General features: G+C 65.8%; 2 protein-coding genes across 6 annotated transcripts; both read right to left on the bottom strand.

Annotated features, from left to right (window-relative positions):
- Positions 1-1,276: 1,276 nt before the first annotated feature.
- UCKL1 (uridine-cytidine kinase 1 like 1) lies at positions 1,277-12,483 on the bottom strand. The gene is given in 16 exon segments (XM_039864879.1): positions 1,277-1,500; positions 1,583-1,739; positions 1,810-1,917; positions 2,004-2,126; positions 2,210-2,272; positions 2,361-2,454; positions 2,531-2,629; positions 4,303-4,319; positions 4,952-4,978; positions 4,981-5,013; positions 5,183-5,386; positions 5,850-5,921; positions 6,006-6,176; positions 6,250-6,356; positions 6,529-6,719; positions 12,337-12,483. Coding segments are annotated over 16 exon segments (1,650 nt in total). The 5' UTR covers positions 12,441-12,483; the 3' UTR covers positions 1,277-1,420.
- Positions 12,484-12,683: 200 nt separating this feature from the next.
- Positions 12,684-23,248, bottom strand: ZNF512B (zinc finger protein 512B). Of its 5 annotated transcripts, XM_039864867.1 has the most exons (18): positions 23,192-23,248; positions 21,384-21,509; positions 20,960-21,102; positions 20,502-20,630; positions 20,157-20,401; positions 19,746-20,120; positions 19,415-19,641; positions 19,229-19,300; positions 18,995-19,141; positions 18,708-18,832; positions 18,542-18,634; positions 18,243-18,341; positions 17,996-18,166; positions 17,618-17,812; positions 17,305-17,406; positions 16,936-16,998; positions 16,492-16,590; positions 12,684-16,205 (listed from the first exon to the last, which is right to left on the bottom strand). In XM_039864867.1, the coding sequence occupies exons 2-18, from the start codon at positions 21,505-21,507 to the stop codon at positions 15,957-15,959; spliced, it is 2,658 nt and encodes an 885-aa protein (XP_039720801.1). In that variant the 5' UTR covers positions 21,508-21,509; positions 23,192-23,248; the 3' UTR covers positions 12,684-15,956. The 5 variants fall into 5 exon arrangements, with proteins under 5 accessions (XP_039720801.1, XP_039720802.1, XP_039720800.1 ...); XM_039864868.1 differs by having other exon boundaries at positions 19,746-20,356; XM_039864866.1 differs by having other exon boundaries at positions 18,720-18,832; positions 19,746-20,401.
- Between the last annotated feature and the right edge of the window lie 597 nt (positions 23,249-23,845).

Raw genomic sequence — 23,845 nt, forward strand, 5'->3', positions numbered from 1 at the left:
CTCTGGTTCGGGCTCCTTGCCTCCAGGCTCTGTCCTGAGTGCCCACTGACCCCAAGATAAGGGAGGATGCAACCCTCTCCCAGGGCCTGAGGGCTGAGTTGGGTGAGGGCCACTGGGCACTCTCTTCCTGGCACACGAGTGCACATGTGTCTGGATGTGCTCTGTGCTGCGTGTGTGTGTGGTGCTGGCACATGCGTGTACATGTGGGGCTTTATTTGCTGGGAGCTGGTCAGTCCCAGCCTGGACTCTGGGGGGCACTCCCAGGAATAACCTCACCCTGCACGACTGTTCACCCCAGTCCCCACCTGGGAAGGCCAGAGGGAGTCGTCCCTGACTCATGGCCTGGGTGCACCGCCTGAGCCAGGCCAGGCCTGCTGTGGCCGCCCGGTCCCCAGTACATAGCACAAGAATGAGTGAATGAGTGGGGACATGGAGGGGGAGCCACTCACCAGGTTGGGGGCGAGCCCCTCCTGCTGACCTCTGGGCCCCGTTTCAGTTCTCGGTCCCTGGTGCCCAGCCACCCCTCGGACAAGCCTCCCGCCTTTATCTGCCCGCCCTCGGTCTGGCCCCCACCCAGTGACTTCCTGTCTCCGCCCCACAAGCTTTTCCATGACACGGCCTTTGCGGGGGGTAGGCAGACCAAGAGGGCAGGAAAGAGGCCAGAGCCAGGGCTGGAGGGCGATAGAGGGAGGCTGCGGCGCCCGATGGCCCACCTGCCCAGCCAAGACATCTGCACCTGCACACCTCCCCCAGGTGGCGCGAAGGCAGGGCTGAGTGGGGTTTCTGGCCCTGAAGGGCAGGGCTGGCTGAGGCCCTGGCCACCTCTTCTGCAACTTGGGCTCCTGCCAGTGGCCGGGACCAGCTCATCACTGTCAGCCGCCCACACACTGATTTCCGCTGGGTCTCCCAGTGGTACAGACTTGTGGTGGTGGGGGCGTGGCTGCAGAGGCTGTCTCTGCTGAGACCCGCGGTCCTAGGTGCAGGCCAAGTGGCCACCAAGGGGCCCACCTAGTGGAGCCAGGGGCCTGAGCCCTAGCTCTGCCATCCCCTGAACCCTGGCACTGAGCCTGGACTGTAAGGAGGGCCCATCCCGCTGGTACAAGGCAGGGACTGACCAGGCCCCAGCACAAGCCAGGACCCTAGACTCCACCCTCTCCATGGTGGCCTTGCAGCTGGGACTGAGGCAGCCAAACTGCTGGTGACCCTGGGGGCCACTCCCCAAGCCCAGGGCCCATGCGGAACAGCAGTCCTGTGTGCCCGGCTCATCAGTCACAGATTCATTTCTCCTAAAACTTTATTTTACAAAATGTGTAGAATAAATTACATTGGTAATACTTTTGAATGAAGTTAACGTCTAAGCAAGGGCCAGGAGGCAGGAGGCCGGGTGCGGACAAGGCGAAGAGGCTGAGAGGCTGGCAGGCTAAGTCGTAGAGGCCACTTCCTCCTCGTCACTGCCATCTGGGACTGCATCCGTCCCAAAATAGCGGTCGCCAAAGTTTCCTACAGAAAGAAGCAGGTCCTTGCAGTGGGGACTGAAGCGCGGGCGGCCCCACGCCTGCTGACAGGGCCCAGGCAGCCTCACCGATGCCTGGGATGATGCGGAACAGGTCGTTGACGCGCTTGTCCACTGCCGTGGTGATGATTCTCACGCGCGGGAATGCGTAGGCCACCGAGTGGACACCCATCTCCGCCATGAGCAGCGACAGCAGGAAAATCTTGTCCTCGGGCACGTCGTGGTCCTGCGCCAAAAAGACCCGGATGGAAAATCCCCACCAGCCTATCCACCTGCAGCCCCTGGGATCCACTCACCAGCAGCACGCGCACAGCCATCATGGCCGCAGCACCCGTGGACACGGTGCAGTCCATGAGGATCACGTGGTCGTCACTAATGTCCTTGGGCAGCCGCAGGTAGTGGAGCTGGGGGCAGCCACAGCGTCAGGGCTGACCCTAACGCGCTGCACCGCAGGCTCCCGCCCCTGTGCCCCGAGGCGCGCGCCCCGCACCTCTGGCTCCCCGGTGAGCTGGTTGGTCTGGATGAGGATGGTGCCGATGCGCACATCTTTGCACACCGCCCGCAGCGCGGGCTCCATGGTCTCGCCCGCCCTCAGGATGGACACTCCGGTGATCTGGGGCGGGGCAGTCTGGGCAGTCCGGACCCCGCCTCCTGGGCCGCCCCGGCCCCGCCCCCCGGCCCCGCCCCCGCGGGTACCTGCTTCCCCGCGTAGCACTTGCCCGCGTAGTCCTGCTCCTGCGGGGTCTGCACCACGCAGTCCTGAGCAGAGTGGGGGCGCTGGTGAGCCAAGGAGCCACTGTACCTCCGGGCCCCGCCCAGCCGCCCCACCCCGCCCCACTCCCAGTACCTGGAAGGGCAGGAACGACAGAGCATGCTCGATGAGCAGCCGCATCAGCCGCTTAGAGTAGAAGATGAACTCATCCCGGCTGGTCTCCTTGTCCCTACGGGCAGGCGGCAGGTTGAGCAAGAGGGCTCCGCCCTGGCCGAAAGCGCGCTGCCCCACGGGAGGACCCTCACCTGATGATTGTGTGCATGCCCCGCACCTGCGGCGTGCTCTTGAGGACACTCAGAGTCCTGGGCAGGGGGTGGCACTGGTGTGCCGAGGCCAGCGCCGCCCTGCGGACAGAGTGGGGAGTCAAGAAGGCGATGTCTTCTCCCAGAGCCCTGTCTTCCCACTCCAGATCCTGTGGGGGGCACGTGTGGTGGGGGACAGTGGGCTGTGCAGGGTGGGGCCGCCGCCTCCCTGTGGCCGATCTGGAGGGAGGGCCTGCCTCTTCGAGAGCAAGGCGAAGGTTAAAGGACACAGCGAAGGCAGAGCAGCTGACCATTAGGCAGAAAGCAAGAGCCGAGGTGAGCCTCCCCTCAGCCCGGCCCCTCCCACACGCTCGCCCAGAGAAAAGGGGACCAGGCAGCAGGAGTCTGAGCCCCTAGGATGGGCAGCTGGTCCCCGCTCCAGCACACTGCTCCCTGCCAGAACAGCTCAGCTTTGGAGCCAAGCCCTGGCCCCTCCCCCAAGTGATGTGCAGGCCCCTCGGGATAGGGGGACGAAGCTGGCTCAGAGGCACCCCTGCTCCCCCATGCCTGGAGAGGAAGAGGGGCAGGAAGGGGAGGGCGCAGCCCAGCACAGCGCAGCAGGCGGCCCCACACGGGACTGTCCTCACATATCCCAGCGCAGCTTCCTCTGCTCGCGGGTGAAGAGTGCAGTGAGATGGGGGGCAGAGCAGGAAACCCCAGGGTTTACAAAGGAAAGGAAAGAACAGAAGAGACCGTTTAGCAGGGGGCACAGTGGCCCCTGCAGCCACCAGCTGGCCCGAGGCGGGAAGAGGCAGGAGGGCCCCCTGAAACCCCTGCAGCCTTGGCCTGGTCGAGCGGGCCCTCTTCCCCGCACCCCAACCAGCCACACTTCCTGGGGCCGTGGGAGGGACGTGGCCACTGGCCAACACTTCCTTGCCGACCAGAGAAGGAAGAACGTGGCTGCGTTTTCTCCTCCTGCAACCCTGGGAACTTTCATTTCCCAGAGCCGAGGCCTGCAGAAAACCTGACGTGACAGCTGCAGGTGCCAGCCCGTGACAGCCGAGCAGCCTCGTGCATGGCAGAAAGCTGGAGGTGTTTCTGGCACCGCAGCAGCACTTGGGGGCTGGGTACTCGGGGGCTCCCCTGGCTGAGGGCTCAGTCTGGCGCCTCCCGACTCCAAGAAGGCCCAGGCTGCGGGCAGGGGCTTGTACCGACCGCTGAGGGGACAGGAGCTCATTCCCCCAATGCAGGACAGAGCCGGACCCCAGGCCCAGCCAGACCTCCTCCTGGCCTCTCTGGTTCTGACTGCAGGCCCAGAGTGGGCAGGGGGCCGCAGGGCTGGGGCTTCGCCACCACCTGGGGAGTCCAGACCGGCCCTTTACATCAGGCAAAAGAGGTACAGACCCAATCCCACTGGCCGTAGAGGGGTATGCCTGTGGTGACCGCCCCGCGGGTCCGGCAATGCCAGCTCAGGACAGCGGAGTCGTCTGAGGTTGGAGCCCACACGACCAGCCTCCCTGGGAAGAAGCCCCCAGAGGGTGGTGGCCAGCCTAGGGTCTGGGCCCACCGGGGCTCGGGCAAGTCCCTGAACCTCTCTCTGGGCCTTAGTTCCACACCTGCCCACGAGGGGCGGCAGACGCAGCGGGGGGCTCCCACAGCGCTCCTGCTCTGCCTGAGGCAGGGCTGCCGGGGTGGGCGCGGCGGGGGGGGCCTCCGCCTGCCCCGTGGCAGCCCAGACCGCGGCTGGGAACGGGGCGGGGGCGGGGACGGCTTACCTGACGCTGAGCTCGCGCTGTGGCAGCAACCGGGAGACAAGGGAACGGGGCGGCGTCAGTGGCGGCAGCGCGGCCCGCTCGTGGTCCCCGGCCAGCACCGCCCACTGCTGCGCGTGGCCCGGCCAGCCAGGCCGCCCCCACCCAGGCACGGACGTGCCACAGCCCACGGAGGGATGGCAGCGGGTGGCTGGCAGTCACGGGGGGGAGCAAGCTCCCTGTGGCCTCTGACCTGGGCACCCTCTGGGCCAGGCAGGCAGCGCTAGGGCTCCTGCGGCTCCGCTCCACAGGCTTCAGGCCTCCCGCACCCCATTGTGAAGCCAGCCCGGGACCTGCACTGGCCCGTGGTGACCTTGGACTCTGGTCTTACCTAGAGTGCTAAGGATGTGGGACTCGGCACCAAAACCCGATGGTCCCCCAAAAGGTCAGGACAGGAGTGCCCTGTTCTGTGCAAAGCCCAGCTCAGGCTGGGAGCACCGGGGGGCACCCCCAAGCCCCACTTTCTCAGGGAATGGGCTGCCTCGGTCCAGTACAAGCGGCTGGCTCAGGAGGCCAGGCAGGGACGGCTGGCACGGGGTGGGACACAGGAGCAGGAGGGTGGGTGGTGGCGGCAGAGGCGGTGGGGCGGGGCGTGCAGGACACACTGGCTCACCTCCTCCCATAAGCTGTGCACGTGCTGCCCGCGATCAAGTCAGCAATGGCGACTGTGTTCCACTCCCTGGGCGAGGAAGGGGCCCTTGGTGGCTGTGGTGGCAGAAGGGGCGATGGAGTGGGGAATGTGAGGGGCGTAGGGGTTGAGGAGGAATATGGGCAGGGTGGGGATGTGGGGGTGGGACGTGGGGGTTGGGGGGACACGGGCGGGGCGTCGCCCCCCGCCCCCCGCGCCTGTGGTCTCACCTCGCGGCACCACGATGTCAGCCAGGCGCATGGTGGGCTGGATGTACTGCTCGAAGGCGGGCTTGACGAACTTGTTGTACTGCTTGATGACGCCCGCGATGTCCCGGCCCCGCTCGCTGATGTCACGCCGCAGCCGCCGCACCAGGCGGATGTCAGAGTCCGTGTCCACGAAGATCTTCATGTCCAGGAGCTGCAGGGCAACAGCGCTGCCTGGGCAGGTACAGGGCCCAGCTCCCGCCGCCCAGCGAGCCCAGGGGACGGGGCCCGGGGGGCTCCCCGTGGGGCTTTGGGCGAAGGTGCAGGCGGACCCTCTTCCGGGCCACTGCGCTCTCTGTGGCCTCGCTACTGGCGCGGTCACAGCGGGGCTGAGGCCTGATGAGTCTGGGGTCTGGCCCCACATTCGGCACGCAGCAGGTGGCCCCTGAAGGGGCTGTGGGGTGCTGAAGGCAGCAGCGTTCCCCGGGCCTGAGCTCCAACTCAGTGGCCTCAGGCCTCCCCTTGGGCCTCAGTGGGTACAGAGAGGGACCATTCTTTACCGGACATCCAGGGACCGTGCCCCAGAGGACAGGTGCCCGTGCACATGGTGACCTGGGTGGTCCAAGGAGTCCTGCAGATGTCCCCAGCAGGATAGCCAGTCTAGAGCCAGCCCTCACCTCCAACAGCGTCTTGTCCGCAAAGGCCATGATGCCCTCAAAGATGATGACGTTGGCACCGTACAGTGTCTTCTGCAGAGAGCAGGAGCCGTGACTTGCCCGCCCGCCCGCCTGCATGTCTGGGCGGCCCTCGCAGCCCGAGCCCGTGGGGCCTACCCAGTCCTTCTTGCGGCTGTGAGTGGTGAAGTCGTAGACGGGCACCTTGACGCTCTTGCCCTGCTTCAGCTTCTGCAGGGTGGCCACGATGAGGTCGAAGTCGAAGGCGTCCGGGTGGTCGAAGTTGTAGTTGTTGAGCGCGGCCTGCTCCTGCTGCTGCTGCGTCAGCACCTGCAGAAAGTCGGGTGGGGGCCTCAGGCCGGCTCTGGGCCCCGGGGACAGGACGGGGACGCGGCACCCTCACCTTATAGAAGGAGTCCATGGACAGTAAGACCACCCAGGGCACGTCCAGGGCCTCGATGATCATCCTGGCCACGGTGGTCTTCCCGGACGCGCTGCCGCCCCCCAGGCCTGCGGGAGCGAGGACGCGGGAGGGGCACGGGCAGCCTCGCAGATGGCTCAGGGCGCCAGGACGGCACCCGCTCTAGCTACGCCACCAGCCTCCCGGCCCACTCCCCAGGCCCACCAGCAGACCGGGGGCCGAGGCAGCGGCTCCGGTCTTGGGGCAGGCGGCGCTGCTCACCGATGGCGAAGGCCTCCTTGGACTGCGCGCCGTGCTCGTTGTACCAGGGCGGCCGCCCCGCCGTGTAGATGGTGCGCTTGCTGGTGCGCAGCAGTGGCGGCTCCGACTTGCACTGGCTGGTGGTGCGCTTCCGGGGCGCACGCCCGGTCCCCACAGGTGGGAGCAGCCTGTCCAGGGCCTCTGCGCTGCTGCTGCGAGGAGGGGGCATGATTGCCTCAGCCCCGCCCCCGCCCTGCCCCCCCAGGCCCACACAGCCAGCGCACGGTGCACCCCGCGCAGGCGCACGGACGGCCATGGCCCACGCTCGGCTGGGGACACGCGGAACCCACGGGCTGCCCACCGGCGGGGCCCAGGCCTGTTTCCACAAGCTCAGTGGGCTGGCAAAGACAAGGAGACACATGGGCGGTGCCATCCCACGCCAAGGACAGCAAAGGCTCCACTAAGGACTGTGTCTCCTCCCGGACACTCTCTAGGCTGCCTCTCATTTTGTAAAATCCAACCCTTGCCACCCTGCCCATAGGGAGGAGTAGCTCCTGGGGAGAGAGGCCAACGACAGGGCTGAGCAGGGTGCTGACGTGGATGCCACAGGAGGGGATCCGGGGCAGGGAGGCCGACGGGAGGCCACTGCACCTTGCGCTCCAGCACCCTGCACATGCTAGAGAGGAGGGCGGAGGTCCCAAAGCCCACAGGGCGGGAACCCCGTTGGGAAAGGCCCGTCCAACGTCACTCCTGTGAGCGGTGTGCTGACTGCTCTGTCGGCTTACACCCCAAAGGAGCAATGGCGTCGTCACTGGCCTGAGGCTCAAACCCGATGGGGACAGCTCCAGGGCAGCTCAGTGTGGCTGGGCATTCTGGCCAGTACGTGGAGTCGGCCCGCTGCCCGCGCAGGAGACCGGCGGGCTGGGACACGGCGTGCCCCGGAGGTGCACGAGACGGGGGAGCGAACCCTGAGACGCGGCCTGTTTGTGACGCCAGAAAACGGAGACGCCGCCCTGCACGCCCCTCACACGAGCTCCGTGGGCGGGCCGTGCCGGGGCCACCCTGGGCACAGCGACCGGGAACGGGGGCTCCCGCCACGTGTGACCGTTTCACAGGCACACGCTCATGTCATCAAAAACCAGGCCCAGCCGCGGTCTGTCTTTGAAGCTCTCTGTCCTGCTGTCGCCACGAAAACCACGGTGCCAGGAACTGGCCTCAGGCAGCACCAGCTCCCCAGGACAGGGCCTTCCTGCCCCCGAGGCGGCCCGGTGCCGCCCGCTCAGGAACGTGGTTGTTCCCAGAACCCTGGTGCTGCCGGAGCCAGGAGGGCGCTGTCTGTGCACGCGTGGAGGGTGGGGGTGGGCAGGGGAGGGGTCGGTTGAGGTCTGACACGGGACAATGACATCGGCACAAATGTAGGCAGCAAAAGAAACAGCCATCGTGTCCGACAGGAGACTTGCGGCACGGTCCTGCAGGACAGACGACAGCCACCATGTGTCTCCTGGTCTCCACGACAGTGGGGAGTGTGAGGGCGCCCTGGGAGTCATTAGCCCGGCGGGGTGCTGCGGCTCCAGAGGCAGCCAGTTCCCGCAGTGTGCACTCGGAACAGGGTGCCGGCGTCTACGGCAAGGTGAGTGCAAACACAGTGGGTGCCTAGGTAACCAGGCAGTGGGGCCTGGGGACAGGCCAGGGTGCTGCCACTTGACAGTGCGCACGTGGGGGACTCGGCCGGGCTTGGACGAGCTGCCCTGGGGTGCTGCTGTGCTCCCACTCAGCCTGGCCGGAGATGGACGTGTGCGTGTGCAGTGGTGTCTTTGGGCCCCGGTCGGGAGCAGTGCCGGCTGCTCACCTAGACACACTGTCACCACCAGGGAGCATACGGCCCCCAGGGTCGCAGGGGGCTCACTGACGGCTGCCACCCATGTGCCACACCCCAGAAGGGGCAGAGGGCGCTCCGAGCAGGTGGCCAGGTGGGCTGAGAGCAAAGTCCAGGCCGGCCTGTCTCCCATGCCTGCCACGCAGGCAGCAGACACGGTTGGCAAAGGAGCTGTGAAGACAGCCTCACAGACCCAAGGCTTGGTAGCCAAGGGCTCCTGTCCCCCTGCTTACCACAGGCTGGGGACCTCTGCAACGGGGAGCTTTGGGGCCCTCCTGATGACTGTTCCTTGCCCTACTGAGGTAACGACGACCATCCCCAAGAACGGGCCACCTCAGCCTTGCGAGCAGGGGCCTGAGCACACCAGGCCAGGTCTGCAGCTAAGCCCAGCCCACTGCCCTCTCCCAAGCCCCGGCTTTGTTGGGGACAAAGCCTCGCTGTGCCCTCAGAGCAAGCCTCACTGCACTGCCGCAGCAGGACCAACTTGGAGATGGGAAAGTCGTACAGGAGATCTCATTTCCTATTCACAAGTGGACACAGCGACAACAGATCATCTCAACCCAAGGACTGAGGCCATGGAAACACAGACTTGCCTGTAACCAGCAGCCCCAGCCACGCCAGTGCCACCCCCAGCACCTGCCCAGCCTGCTTGTTTCCCAGCATCCACCAAACAGGACCACACGGGGCCAGAAGCTGCTGAGATGCAGCGGGGCGGGTCTCACTACAGCTGCGGACAACAGGTCGGCCACTCACCTGCCTTCTGCTCCAAGGGCCCGGCACCCCGAGATCCTGATGCCAGGGTAAGCCGGGGGGCTGCTCATGGCAAGGACACGGGGTGATCTGAGGTCCGTGCACAGGTACCACTGCACTGCCTTAGGCCCACAGCAGCCCCCCAGGACAGCTCAGGAGCCCCCTGAACTGCCCCTCCGTGGGTGGGTGGCACAGGAGGTGCAGAGCCAGGTGGAGTCCGACCACTGGCTGGCGGGGGCCGCACGCTGGGGGCCCCTGGGAGCCCCTGTGCTGAAGGAACAGCACTCAGCACCGGCCACAGCGACCGAGGTCACAGGCATAAGAGGATCACCCGGGTGGGGGCCGCGTGCCGGCCTGATTATTAATAGCACTGACCCTGCTGAAGAGAACAGGCTGGCGGGGCGGGCGTGAGCTGTGCTCCCTGCACAGCTGGCCTAGTGCCGGCCCGAGCTTGCTGCGGGCCGCTGCGCACCCACCCACCAAAGCCTAGGAAAAGCTCCAGGCCCCTGGCCTGCCTAGGGCTACAGAGCCAACCACCTTAAACAGCGAAATCTGAGGTGTGTCTTGGCCAGGCCGAGCTGGGCATGCCACCCTGTCCCCAAGGTGCCTCTTAGAAGGATAAACAAATCTGAAACTCTACCTCCTGTGCATCTGAGAATAACTGCTTGCCCCGCCCCCTCGGCTAGGCTCCAGTACATCCCCCAAGGCCACTGGTGCTCAGAGTTGCGAGTGCGGGGGACACAGCCACTCCCCAGCCTGGCAGCAGGAAGAAGGGCGGTTCAGCAAGGACGGGTTGGCTGACGCACCCTTCCTCAAGTCTGGAAAGGGAATTGTGTCCACAGGTCCCCCACCTCCTCCCTGTGATCAATCTGTCACATGCCAGCTTTTCTCCTAGCTCGGCCTCTACCAACATCGCCGCAGCTGGCACAGCCTCAGTTTCATGTGCGGTTCAGAAACCTGGAAGGGTTGCTCCTGGCTGCCCAGGTAACGTGGAGGGGTGTCTAGGCCTGTGAGAGAGGCACCTGGAGGCAGGACTGGACTGATCGTCATTGCCCACAGGACCTGTGCCTCCTAACCCCACCTGGGTAGATGGGCAGGGATGGCCCATGCTCAGGGAAGCCCGCGTCGTCCTGGGCAGGGCTGCAACGGGGCGGGCAGCACCATGGCCCCCCTCACGTCTGACACCCAGTCAGGTCTAAGGAAGTTTGCCCAGAGACTGAGTAAAATGAGGCCGGAGGAAAGAGGGAGGAGCTGGTCCACCAGGACTCAGCCCTGGGGTGGGGGCACAGATGGGCTCGGGGACAGAGGTACTGGGCAGCTTCCTCAGGACCGAGAGGGAATGGGGGTCTGGGAGGCTGCAGCCCTGAAGCGGCTGAAACAGGCTCGAGATCCCCACTTGGAAGCCTCCTGCAGGACGCCCTGCGTCCCGGCCTGGGCCAGCCTCCCTGGGCCTGCCTCCTGCAGCCCTGCCTCCACCTGGACTACACCAAAGAGACAGCCTGAGGAGGGCAGGTGCCACCACAGGTGCTCGATTGTTCACCAGCATGTCCAGTGCAAAGGCATCCCAGGACCCTGTCCTCATGGGGCTGACCCTCTAGAAGGGCACAAGAAACAATGGCAAAGTGGACAGACCACACCGATGCGGCTGTGTGACGTGGGAAGGGAAGCTGAGTGGGCATGGGCCCCTGCACACACTCCTGGAGTCCAGATGGAGCCAGTTCTGGGGGTGCAGGGAATGGGAGGTGAATGCTTGAAGACAGGGCAGGGGAGGCCCTCAGGGCACCTGCACCAGGGGACAAAGTGTGAGTGAGCAGGGACGATTCCAGGGCAGACCCCTGGGGACAGGGAGAAGGGCACCGCCCACAGGTCCTGGCTCCCTCCCGTCCACGGGGACCAGGCTCCATGGTGCCTCTGCCTCGCCGGGCACCACGAGGGGTACTCCTGTCCACTACGTGCTCTGTGCTTGGGCAATGCCTTCAGGGAGTGCTTTTCTCAAGAACTCATCTGACCCCGCTGTCTGATCTTGGGCGAAACCTAAAACTCTTCGGAACCAGCAGGTGTCACAGACTTAGGTTCTGTTAAACCCTGTAGTGCTGCATCAGGCTCCTAGTCACTGCTCACAGTGGGGTTGTGAACCCAGGACACAAGGTGCCCCCCTGGGCGAAAGGCAGCCTCGAACGGCCTGGGAAACTGTGGGGCAGCAGTCACTGTAGGGCACCCCTTGCCCGCTTCCTCCCCCTGCCCATTAAGGGGCTGCACTGGCAGCTCCCAGACATTCCAGCTGCACAGGGCTTCTGCGCCCAAGGGCCAGACCAACCCCGGGACTAGGAGCCCAGGCTGGAACCACGGCTTCCTCTGGCGCCACCCGTGGCCATCCTGAGGCTTCCCCAGGGGATAGTTCAGACTGGGAAATGAGGAGCCACCCTTCAAGTGCAAGAGGCTTGCCCTGAGCACTTTGTCACCGCCCCCTGGTGACACTAGCTCCAAAGGCACACCTAGCAGGAGCCTGTTTCCTCCTGACCACTTCCGTCTCCGCAGCCAGGGTGACAGATCGGCTAATCCCCCATCGCACTCCCACAACTTCCCTTCTTGCAAAGCCCCCACAGAATCCTCAGGGGGCCCCCACATCAGGCGGGACTGTCAGAGGACACCATGCACCACCCCGCCCTCAGAATCACGACTCCTGGCCTCTGGTGGGGCAGGGGCAGGTCCTGGGTGGCTGCGGATCCCAGAGCGGACCACCTCGGAGCGTCAGGCGGACACACTGCAGCCCGAGTGCCGCGGGCCGCGTCCACTCGGCACACAGGGCAAAGTCAACCTCTGGGTGCAGGCCGCGCTCCATCCGCTTAGCCTCCGGCGCCCAGCGGACTCTGGCCCCGCGCAGGCCCGACCCACGAGCCCCCGCCCGCGGGCCGTCCTGGAGGGGCGGTGCAGACGCGCAGGCTCACCTCGGGCTCAGCCCTCAGCCCCCCGCCCGCGCGGCCGGGGACACCTTTGGTCTAGACCCGGCTCATCCGGGTCTCCCCTCTCGTGGGGGCCGTGCGTCGGAGGAGACAGACGGCCGCCTCGCCCCAGCTCGCGGGCAGCGCCCCACGGAAGCCCGGGCTGGGGCGGGAGCTCCGGCTCACGTGGGCCTCCCCACCCCACAGCGGGCCCGAGGGGGGCGCGCACCCCCCTAGCCCGCGCTCGGCCGCCGCGCCTACCGGTCCTCGCATGTTATCTCGCTTTTCGCCACCGGCCGGGCAGGCCTGTCTCCCGCGGCCGGAGGCGAGCGGGGGGCGTCGGCGGAGGCCGGGGGCGCCGCCATGGAGCTTGGAGGCTTCTGCGCGTGCGCACGGGCAGGGCTGGCCGCACTGGCCGCCGGGAGCTGTGGTCCGTGGCCCCGCGCCCCGTGCCCGCCGAAGCGCCGCGCGGACTACAAGTCCCACGAGGCCATGCGACCAACTGGGTAAAGACTCCGAGTCCGATGGAGCCACCACGTGCGGGCGTCGTCCGACCAGGGAAGGACCCCACCCCGCGTGTTACCACAAACTCAGCCGCACACAACCCCTGGAAAAAAGTCAATAAACATTTATTTGATACAGTCATTTTTAATACATACAGTTGATGGCCCACCCCACGCCACTCAGGGCCTCGGGGCGGGGACGAGGACCAGGGACAGATGGTCACAAGGCGGGCAGGGCCCGAGCTCACCGTCAAAACATCTTGCAAATAAACACTTTGTAGATAGAATATATATGTATATATATGGTTACAAGTGATAGCTGGGACCTCTCTTTCAAAATGCACTTATGTACGGAGAACTGGCATTAAAAAAACCAAACCAAGAAACCCAAAGCACAGGACGTGTGGCTGCTGCGCCAGAAGTGCTGGCCAGCTCCCTTGAACCCTAGGGCTCCAGGGCAAGTAACCTGGGGCCCACAGAGCAAGGACACAGGGGACAGCCCTGCCCTCCACAGGTCAGGGTACACCCGTTCTTTCCCTTCTGAACCAGAGGAACAGGAGGGGGCTACGGGGGCGGGGGGAGGGTCACTGGTCACACCGAGAGACACCCTCATCTGCCTTTGCATAAGCAAATAAAGTGCATCCTATTCTTGTGTGAAGTGTCAGCCCCTTGAGCCAGCCCTTTCCTGTTCTCTGAGCGAAGTGGGGTGGGCTGGGCCAGAGGTAGATCTTCAGAAAGGGACCAGCACTAGCCCTCAGCTGGGGTCTGGGGTCGGGCAGAGGCCACGCCCACCACACCCCAGGAGTCTACGGCTCTGGTCCCTCTCACTGAAGGTGTGGGTCAAGGCTAGGTGGGTTACCTAGCTGTGCTCCCACCAAAGTGGGAGGTGGGCAGATCCTGCTGAGCCACCCAGGGCTCTGCCCCCTTCCAAGGGCTCTGCAGACCAGCTCGCCGCTGCCATTCACCAGCCAGAGCGCAGGAAGCAGGGAGGGACGAAGGGGACAGAGAGAGGGGTCCGACCCAACAGCCACTTTTGGCAGCAGCCCCCACGCCCACTTTAAAGATAGGGAAGGGGCTTAAAGTGCTAAATGTCAAGTTATCCAGGACCCCACCTCTTCCCACATACCTAGGCGGGGTTCCCACACCAGAGACCATTTATGGACTTTGGGGGATGACCTGGAAACTCACCCCCCAGCAAAAACCAGCCCCCCGCTCCCCAAGGGCCAAGTACCTGAGAGGCTGGGGTGGGTGGCTGCCCCCAGCAGAGGTGTTGAGGTCCAACCTCCTCTAGCCATTGGGCTCCTGTCAGCGCCTACTCCCGTCTCCCCTCCTGCGGCTGCCCCTGCAGTGGCTGCCTGATCTCACCTCCACCAGCTGCACACCATAGTGACACCCAGGATACAGGAAAGAAAGCTGTCCTGCACCGAAGCCCTGCCCATGCTGCCCACCTTGACCTTTGACACTGGATCGCATCCGCGGGCCCATGCCTCCAGACTTCGATCAGATCAAGGTGCGTGTGAGTGGGGAGGAGCCCACCTTCTCACATCCCTTCTAGCACAGCAGGCCAGCGCTGCCCAGGACCAGAACCTTCTGGCCAAGGAAGGAAGCTGGACACAGGCAGCACAGCAACCTGGCTCCAAAGCCCCTGGGAACCTGTCCCCTACTGCAGGGCAAGGAGAGCTGAGCCCAGCTTGGAGCCCCTCCTCTCCAGGGGCTGGATGAGGACGGTGCTGGGGGGCAGAGGGCTGCCCAGTCATCACTGCCACCCTGAGCAGGGGAGGGACCCCAGGGGCCCGAGCAGGCCCCCACATCCACCGTTGGCACCAGGGAACCCTTAGCACCAAATGTCAGATTGTTGTAAGTTTTTGTATAAAAAACAGAATTAAAAAAAGGTTGTTACTTGTCACAGCAACAAGACTGGCATCCACTACACACCCAGGAGACACACGCACACGGGCAAATATCAAAATTCACATCGTCCAGGATCGGCAAGGCCGAGCCCTCATCCTACCCCCACCCCCCACCCCGGGGAAAACAGCCTCCATTCAAAACCAGCAGCCTGGAGCATCCTCCTCCTCCCAACAATGCCACATTCGGAGGGCAGAGCCCCAGGAGGAGGCCAGAGGCTGTGTAGTCACCTCCTCCAATGCCCTGGACTCTAGCCTAACCCCTGCCCAGCCTGTAGACCCAGCCATCCTCAGGGCCCCAAAGAGAGCCAAGAGAGCCCTGGAGCTCCAAGTGACCCACTATGACCTTGGTCAAGCCCCCTCCCTGGCCTTCAGCTCTCACGTCAAAAGACCACACAACCAGACACGAAGGAGCAGGTTAAAACAGGAGAAGGGGGCTCCCACGGGAGCTTGGCCACAGGCCAATCCAGCCGAGCAGACTGAAGGCTACTTCCTACAGCAGCCACTCAGATCCGGGCCTCAGCTCCTTGCCCCACATGCCCACGGGCCCCAGGTCAACCCCAGAGCCCAGACCAGTCCATCCCTAACCCATCGGGCTGCCCCAGGCCAGGCCAGTAGTGTCGGCGAAGCTAGAGTTTGGAGGCAGAGCCTGCTCTACGTGGCCCCTACGCCCAGGGCTGGCAGCCACACCCATGGACCTTGAACCCCTGTTCCTGCAGCCCTGTGAGTGGGAAAAGCAGAGCCCCTCCCTTGCCCCAAGCACCACTGGGGACGGCCCCCCACCATGACAGACACAGGCCAGGGGGGCAGGGGCAGGGGCCCAAGCACAGCAGGGGTCGCACAGACGGGGGCGGGGGGGGCCTGGAGAGGTAGAGAACAGAAGCGGACGAAACGGAGGTGGTGGGGTAGGGAGGCGTCAGGTCAGCACGGCAGCGGTTAGACTCAGGTCTGTCCTGGGAGGTAGCTGGGGGCGCTGGGGTTCCAGTGTCTGGTAGAGAGGCTAGGCTGCCCAGGTACCCTCATCAGCCCAGAACCAGGGACCCCTGAGCCTTGGGCCTGAGGAAGCAGACGGGGCATGCAGCTCGCGTGGCGAGGGCCGAAAGGCATCTGGCCACTCTGCACCAACCCCATGGCACCAAGGCCCAGGTCACGGACCCTCCTCCTGCCTGTCCAGGACCCCAGACTCTGCTAGGCCTGTGAGTGTCCCTCCAGGCTATTGCACTTCTGATGCCACCACTGGCCCTCCCCAGGGGGCACAGCCCAGGTGTGCCCTGTAGCAGCCTGCACAAGGGAAGGGCCAGCCTCTGGGAGGGGACAGGGGCTGGCTGCCCCACTGGACAGATAGACAGGCAGGGGTGGGGGTGGAGAACTGGAGCACAGACTGTCCCGGACCTAGCTACTCCCACCCTGGACAGAGTGGGGCGGTGGCCAGCATTGAGTCCGGGCCCCACCCACCTGCCAGCCACCTCGCTCACTTCTCGGGTGCCTTGCCAGCTCCCACCTTCCGGCCAGCGGAGCCACGGACCCCCTTGTCTCTGCCTCCGGGGGGCCAGTCGTCCTGGCGAGGGGGCGTCCTGGGAGCAGGCTCCTCGGGCGGCCGCTCCTTGGGCTTGCGGCCCCGCTTCCTCCCACCAGCCAGGCTCTTCTCCTCCTTCTGGGGCACCAAAGAGTCCTGGCTCCGGTGTTTGGGAGGCGGATCTGCCGAAGTCCGGAACCAGTTCTGGGGAGAAGAAAGCAGCAATGGAGACCCAGGACAGCCTGCCACTGCGCAGAGGCGGCCGGTAGCAAGAGGGTGCGCCCACGCCTCGGGGCCCGCCCAGGAAGTCGGGGTCCAGTCCCAGGAGACAATGCCAGCTCTCTCAGTGGTGGCCGCCCACTCTGACGACCACCCTGTCCTGCCTTGCTCCTGCCAGGCAGGCCCGTCTCGTCCTGTCCCCATCTCTCCACCGGAGACCACCCCACCCAGCCAACTGTGCTGGGCCAGCGCGGCGCCCAGGCCCACCCACCTCTGCGTGGGCCTTGAGGATGTGGTACTTGACCCCGCTCTCGGAGCTGAACTCCTTTGCGCACAGCAGGCAGCCGTACTTCCCCACCAGGTGGTCCCCCTGCAAGACAGGTGCCCGACCGCCACACGTGGGGCAAGGAGACAGACGGCAGCAAGCGCAGGCGCCCTGGGGAAGGGGCGCAGCCCCTTGCTGAGGGCCCCTCGCCCAAGGCCAGGGCAGCAGGCCCACTTGTGCCCATGCCGGCGAGGGACCCCAGCTGGCAAGACGACTCGTGACTGATTCAGGGCCGGGACCGGGGGATGCCAGTGTCCTGGGCTAGGGTGGCCATGGGGCACGGCCAATCCCTGGCTCGTGGAGGGGGCTGTCCCACAGGGGTGGGGCTGCATGTCCCGGGCGTGAGCAGCTAAGCAGCTGCCCGCTGTGGCGGGGGGTCGAGACACTGACCTTGCTGCAGCCGGCGAGGTGGGCCTTGAGACCAGACACGCTGGAGTAGATGGCTCCACAGCACTGGGGGCGGGAGGCAGTCAGGGGGGCTCCCGGCGGAATCCCCAGCACGTGCAGCCTGGCCCCAGCCCGGGGACGCTGGGGCCTCTCTGGACAAGTGGGGCAGGGGGGCTAACCCCAGGTGTCCCGGGGTGTGGGCACGCTGTGTGCCTCTAGGGCTGAGGTGAGGCCTCCCTGCCCACCCTGCAGGGGCCCAGGGATCACAGGCAGGCTGGTTGCTTGGAAAGCTCCCGCCCAGAGCTACGCCAGGGCTCTCTGTCTCTAAGCCCCAGTGTCCCCACACCCCACCCCCAGCCCGCCCCGGCTCACGTCGTTGGGGCAGTTGACGTGGCCTTTCTCTTTGACTTCGCTCTTCCATGCCTCCAGCAGCTGGGGGTTGAGCGTGGGCAGGCCCGGCCGGGTGTAGTTGAGCTGCAGCAACAGGCGGGCGCCAGGGTGAGCCCGGATGGCCGGGCGGGCCAGAGCCAGCTCGACACCCCGGCTGCTACAAGGGACCCTCAACTGTGTCCTCTGCAGGAAGATCTGAACCTCGGGAGGTCAGTGGAAGCCCCAGGCCATGGGGCAGGTACACCACAGGGGACCCCATGCCGAGGCACGGCCTGCTCAGGGACCAGGAGCTCACCCGTGCCGTTTCGGGCACCAGGTCGTCCTTCATCCGCCGCTTGGTCCAGTCTCGGGCCAGCTCATCTTCCGCAATCTCCTGCAGGTGGAACACAGCAACCTGGGCCGATGTGCGGCGGATGCGGCCACTGGGGGTCCGCTCGACACCCAACAGGTCCTCGGACTCAGGGGGCTTGTCCTCAGGCTCCTCAGGGGGCTGCAGGGCAAGGAGACCTTGATAAGTGACCAGGGCCATACGGCACGGAGGTGCAGGGAGCCCAGGCGGGGGCGTGTGCGGAACATGGAAACAGGAGTCCGAGGCTCGCTCCCTGACGCACGCAGCAGGTGGCACACGGATACCATGCTCCGTGCCTGAGGGACAGGAGGCCCGGCCACTCACCGGGGCCGCATGCTCCGAGCGCACGTGGTAGTCGTGGCCAGCCTTGGAGCGGTAGGTCTTGCCGCAGTGGGCACAGGGGAAGGACGGGCTGTCCACTTCACAGGGCGGCTTCCCGCAGCGTCGCTGGTGGTACTGGTAGCCCATGAGGCTGGAGAAGGCGGCCCCACAGCCCTGGAGGTCAGGGTCGGGTGAGTGGCCAGCCCGGCATCGTGCCCCGGCCGCACGGCCCGCCCGCCGCCCCACTGACCTCCTGCGGGCAGCGCAGCCTCCCCATCTGCTTCAGCACCTTGCGCAGCCGCTCCCGCTCCTCCTGCTCACTCCCCTCGGAGGCCTCGGTGTCGGAGGGCTGGGGGGCGGGCCCGGCCTCAGTGCCTCGCCTCCACGGGCCCTGCCCTGCCCAGCGCCAGGGCCAGGTGTCCAAGGTTGGGCACAGGGGCCACTAACCTCCTGAGGTCGGTGGTCGAGGCTGGGCAGGGGGCTGGGCTGATGGGCCGGGAGACTGGGGACAGTGGCCAGGGCTGGATGCGCCTAGGCCCAGGGGCATACCTTGGCGCTGTGCTCAGCCATGGTGTGGTAGTTGAGGCCGGCCTTGGACTTGAACTGCTTCCGGCAGTGCTGGCACTTGAGTGCGTCCTGCAGCTGTAGACACAGTCCCGCCTGTGAGGAGCTGGCCTCGAGGAACCGCCACTCCTGTCCTCAGGGGCAGCCTTACCTTCTGACACACTTCCATGTGCTTCTTGAGCCCCACCAGGGTCTTCCGCGTGACCACGCTGCAGGTGGGGCAGACGGCCTCCCCCCGTTCGTGGATGGCCCGCTGCCACTGTTCCTCGGGGCCACCTGTGGGGCAGGGCCGGGGCCTCAGGGGCTGGCGGGCGCTCCGGGACACCCTGGATGCCAAGCGCAGAACCCAGGGTCCATGCTCAGCTGCCCATCCACGTGGTCCAGGACCTGCCCCACCATCGAGACCTGGCCTGGGCCCCACTACACAGGAGACCCCACCTGGGGCCAGGTGGGCCGTGGGGGCCGGCACCTCCTTGCTGACTGTGCTGGCAGGGGCCGGCGCCTTCTTCCGGACATCCTCGGGGCTCGGCCCATCCTGCTTCCTGGCACGGTAGCTGCGGGATTTGTCCTCTGCCTTGACCAGGCCTGTGAGCACAAGTGGGGTGGGTGGCTGTGGTCCTGGGGCACGAGCGCGCTGTGCACAAGCCCAGTCCCCACCGGCCGGGACCTCACCTTTGAGTCCAAAGGTTCCTGAGATGGATGGCTGCTCCCCCGTAAACTTCTTGGGTGTTTTCTGTTTCCTTCCTGACTCGAGGGAGAGAAAACAGGAGCCAGGAGTCTGGTCAAATAACCATCGAGAGGCCGGCTGCTGCCCCCACCCCGACCCCGGCCGGCCACTGCCCCCCCGTCTCGTCTTACTGTGCTTTGTGCGCTCGGCTCCCTCCTCGGTGGGGGACACAGGACCTGGGGCCCTCGGAGCCTCCTTGCCTCCTGAGGGCCTGTTGCCCACAGAAAGGGGGCCACCGCTGGGGTCTGTGCCCAACTGGAAGGCTGAGCTCTGGCCCAGGGTGGACGGGCCATGCTCACCATTCTCTGGCCTCGTCTGCTTGGGTGGGATGGGGCAGGCGACCAGGCCATCCGCGGCCCTGCAGGCGACAGGGAGATAAGGGGCAGGAGGGCCCACTCTGGACCCTGTTACGCCAGCTGCAGGCAGGGAGCACCCGGCCCCAACAAGGAAAAAGCCCCGTACCTTTTCTTCCCGCTGCTCCTCCCTGCGGCCCGAGTTTTGTTCTCAGACTTGGTCAGCAGCACCATCTTGCAGGACGGTGTGTGTCTGCTGATGGCGATGGGCCTGCTGACTGTCACCAGCTTACTAACCACAATGGGCCTGCTGACCGTCACCGGCTTTGTGACTGGCACAGGTTTGGTAACTGTCACAAGTTTTGTCATCGGCACTGGTTTGTTTGTGGTCACTGGTTTGGTGACCGGCACAGACTTGGTGACCGGCACAGCCTTGGTGACTGACACGGGCCTGCTGACCGTCACGGGCTTGCTAACTGGCACGGGCCTGCTGACCGTCACCGGCTTGGTAACTGGCACGGGCCTGCTGACGGTCACTGGCTTGGTAACTGGCACGGGCCTGCTGACTGTCACTGGCTTGCTGATGCCAATGGGTTTGCTGACACCCACAGGTTTGCCGATAGTAACAGGCTTGCTCACTCCAATGGGCTTGCTGACCCCAACAGGCCGGCTGATGGTGACCGGCCGGCTGACGGGCCCAGGCTTGGGAGCAGGGAGGGGTCGGTCCATGTGGTTCCAAATCCGGTGCTTCTCCAGTTGGGTCTTGGAGGTGAAGGCGGCCTCACAGAAGGGACAGGGAAAGGTCAGCCTTTCTGAGATAGCACCCTGGGTAGAGAGGGCAGGCATGGGCTGGGCTGCCCCGGCCTCTGCCCAGCAGCTGGGGCAGGGCAGGCTCAGGCCCCCTCCCCAGCCCACAGCCCCTTACCCCTTGGCACCGCTGGAAATGGTACTTGAGTCCATAGATGCTGGGGAACTCCAGCCAGCACCCCGAGTTTGGACACTTCACCCTGGAGTGTGCCTTGAATTCATCCTTCCACTGGTTCATCAGGGAGAGCTGGGTGTGGGAAAGGCCGGGCTGCTGACTCTCAGCCACCCAGGCCTCTGCCAGCCCGAGCCCTCGACTCAGCACCCTGCCCAGGCCTGCAAGCTGACAGGCTACAGGGCCCCCCGACCTTGGGACCGCAGCAAGATTCAGGCCATCCCGAGCAGCGGGGGTGCACGAGACCTGTCTGGGGCCCCGGCCACACCACGAAGGCCTGAGGTGCAGAGTGGCCTGCAGACACGGACTGAGAGCTCAGGGCTGGACGTGCGTGAAGCAAGCAGAGGCAGGCGGGACCTCACGGGCAGACCCCGCACGAGCCCACCCTGCCCTCGGGAGCTCACAGGGATGTCTCGGAGGGCCTGGTTCTCGGCTTTCGGGCGCCCCTTCTTCTTCCCTTCCGTCCTGTCACTGGCCAGGCTTCCCGGGTCGAAGCAGAGTGGGGCCTGGCTGGGCACCGACTGCCCACCCCGGGCCACTGGCAACCCTGTAGCACACGACACACCAAGCCTTGAAGGCTGTGCTCCCCGCAGCCTCCCTGCCACCCAAAAGGCTGGTCAGGCCTGGAGTGAGTCTTGCTACCCTCACTGCTGAGGCACAGCAGATAGGGCACAGTCAGCCGAGAACAAGAATCCAGGGCCTCTCGCTGCACCCACCCTGGGAAGGCCCACCTGGCCACCAGGAGCTGGACGTGCAGGGAGGCGGCCCACATGCAGCACTGGCTGACCGTGATAGCTTGGAGTTGACTTTGGCCTCGCCCCTGCTTACCCAGCTTCGGTGGGTCATGCCGCACAGGAAGTCGCACCTCATTCCGGTTGCCATCCTTCCCAGGCCCACTCTTGCTGGACCCTGGGAGCCGGCGGCTGGCTCCAACACAGAAGGGATCGGCCATCACTGCAGAGCAAGTGGACAGACGTGTGAGGCCCACCGGGGCTGACTCACACCATCAGCTCAGAGGGATCTAACTCTGTCCTGAGACCCTCCCATCCCTGGACACACAGTCCCGGAGCGTGCCGAGAATCACACGGCTCACACCCAGCGCCAGGCCGGGGGTGGCCCCAGGAGAGGTGGAGTATTCAGGTGGAAGGAGACCAACAACATCCCTCCTGGGGGCCAATTATGACACCGCTCTGGCTGTCGGCTAACAGGCTGTGCCGGCCCAGCCCCTTGGGACACCTTCCTCCACAGCCCGCCCAGGCCCAAGGCAACGCCACCTTGTCTAGGCGGGTGCCCCTAGATTCTTCTCCCCAAGACACAGATAGAAGACAGCCACCATGGGCGCTGAGGGCCCTGCCCATTACCCAACTGCATGCCACTCCGGGGGGGAAGGGACCAAGAACCAAGTACCGCGAGGCACCTGATTCTGGTCCCCAGTCAGCGGAGCCATCCTACTTGGTCCTTTTCTCAGCTTTGTTCCAGCCGGGGCCCCTCCACCCAGCCGGAGGCCTCGTGCTGGGCCCCTCGGCCACCCTCCACCTGGCAGACCTGCTCACCTCCGCCCTGCAGAGCCTCTCTGTCCCCACCTACAGGCCTGCCAGCACCACTGCAGAGGCCACCAGCCACCAGCCACCCGCCACCTGAGGCTGGACCTCCACAGGCCTAGAGCTGGAGGGACTGACTGACTGAGATGCTGCGAGCGCCTCCCACAGGGACACGCACTGCCGAAGCGGCTGTGGCGAATGGCACGGGCAGGTGGTCCCTGCCCTGCTAGTTTCTAACTAACTGAGGTCAGAGAAGGTGGGAAGGGGCCGCTGTGCGTAGGAGGGCACAGAAGCCGTCTGGGAGGGCTGCGGGCAGAGGTCAGGGCCAACACCGCCCAGTGCAGGGGTGCCCACATCCCGGGCCTGCAGGGACGTATGAATCTAGATAGGACCGAACAACTTCTCTGGAAGTCCTCACACGGCAACTTCCAAAGGAGACATGCCAGCATGGGTCACGGCCTGTGATGACTCTGGCAGCCTGGGGGGGCGGGTGTCTGCTGGGACCCCCCTTTCCAGTCCTTCTCCAGCTTAGGTGAATTCAGAGCTGGCTTAGGAGGCAGAGATCCTCCTTCCATCCAGGGCCTGTGATTCGTACCAGGAGAAGGTGTGTCCACCCTCCGGGAGGGAAAGACCCTTGCGGGGGCAGGGGCGCCGCGCGCACCGCGGGCAACGCTGGCAGCGGGACCACCGCCAAGGCCCCAGGGCCCTGGACCCCGGCTCAGGCCCGGGCGCGCAAAGGAGGCCGGCAAGGGGATGCACACCTGGAGGCTAGCCTCTCCACCCACCTGTCACCTGCGGCCGAGGTGCGGCCGGGCCTGGCCCCGGAAGGGCCGATCGCAGGCGCCTGGGGGAGGGGGGGCGCGAAGGCAGTGAACCAAAATGGCGACTTTTTCTGGAGAAGGAGGAGGCTGGAGCGCGGCGCCGGCGCGGGGAGCAGGGCGCGGCGCGGGGCGGGGGTTGTCCGGGCGCGGCGGGGGGCGGCGGGCGGGGGCTCGAGCGCGGCCCCCGCGACCTGCGCGCGGGGTCAGGGTCGGGGGCGCGGCCAGCGCGGGGGCTGCTCCGGGGTCTGGGCCGGGGGCGCGGCCGGGCGCTTACCTGCGGCGCCCAGCGGGACGGAGGCGGGGCGGGGGCCGGGGCCCGGCCGGGGCCGGACAGGGGCGCGGGGCGCGGGGTCCGGGCGGCGCAGGCTGCGCGCCGCGCTGCGCACATGCGCGCTCCCGCCCCTCCCACCTTTGACAGTTTTACTGTGGGGGGGGGAGGGGGCGAACTCTCGCGGTATTCTTGCGACCGCTCCGCGGCGGGGAGAGACCGGTCAGGGGGAGGGGGCCCGTCGGGCCGCCCCGCTTGCGGGGCTCCCGAGTCCGTCGCGTTCATCCGCCCGTCGTCCAGTGCAAAGTGACCGATTACGCGGCCCATAGGGCGAGGGCCTTTACAGGCAGTGGGGTAAATTGAGGCAGCATAGGGGCGCAGAGCCTTGCCCCAAGCTCAGCGCTCTCGGATTGAAGCTACTGGGCGTCTGTAGGGCCTGGCCCGGGGAAGGTGCGGCCACCGTTCTCCCGGACCCTGAACTCCTGGCCCTGGGGGGACTTGGGCCCGTAAAGCAGCGTCCCGCTTCCCTTTTAGTCGCCCCGTGACCGCCTCTACCTGCGGACCTCCCTCAAGGGGTCGCTTTACTGGGGTTACCGACCAACGGACCAACCTCTCTCTGCTTTGAGGGGAACCGCGTTCCTAGGCCAGCAGCTGGCGCCT

Source organism: Pteropus medius, unplaced genomic scaffold (assembly GCF_902729225.1).
Source record: "Pteropus medius unplaced genomic scaffold, Ma_sr-lr_union100, whole genome shotgun sequence".
In the NCBI taxonomy this organism is placed as follows: Eukaryota; Metazoa; Chordata; class Mammalia; order Chiroptera; family Pteropodidae; genus Pteropus; species Pteropus medius.

Coding starts and splice junctions, on each gene's coding strand:
- ZNF512B (XM_039864864.1), bottom strand. CDS start 21,507: ATGGCCGATCCCTTCTGTGTTGGAGCCAGCCGCCGGCTCCCAGGGTCC. Junction 20,631..20,959: donor AGGCCCTCCGAGACATCCCT/GTGAGCTCCCGA, acceptor TCCCACACCCAG/CTCTCCCTGATGAACCAGTG. Junction 20,402..20,501: donor ATTTCCAGCGGTGCCAAGGG/GTAAGGGGCTGT, acceptor CTCTCTACCCAG/GGTGCTATCTCAGAAAGGCT.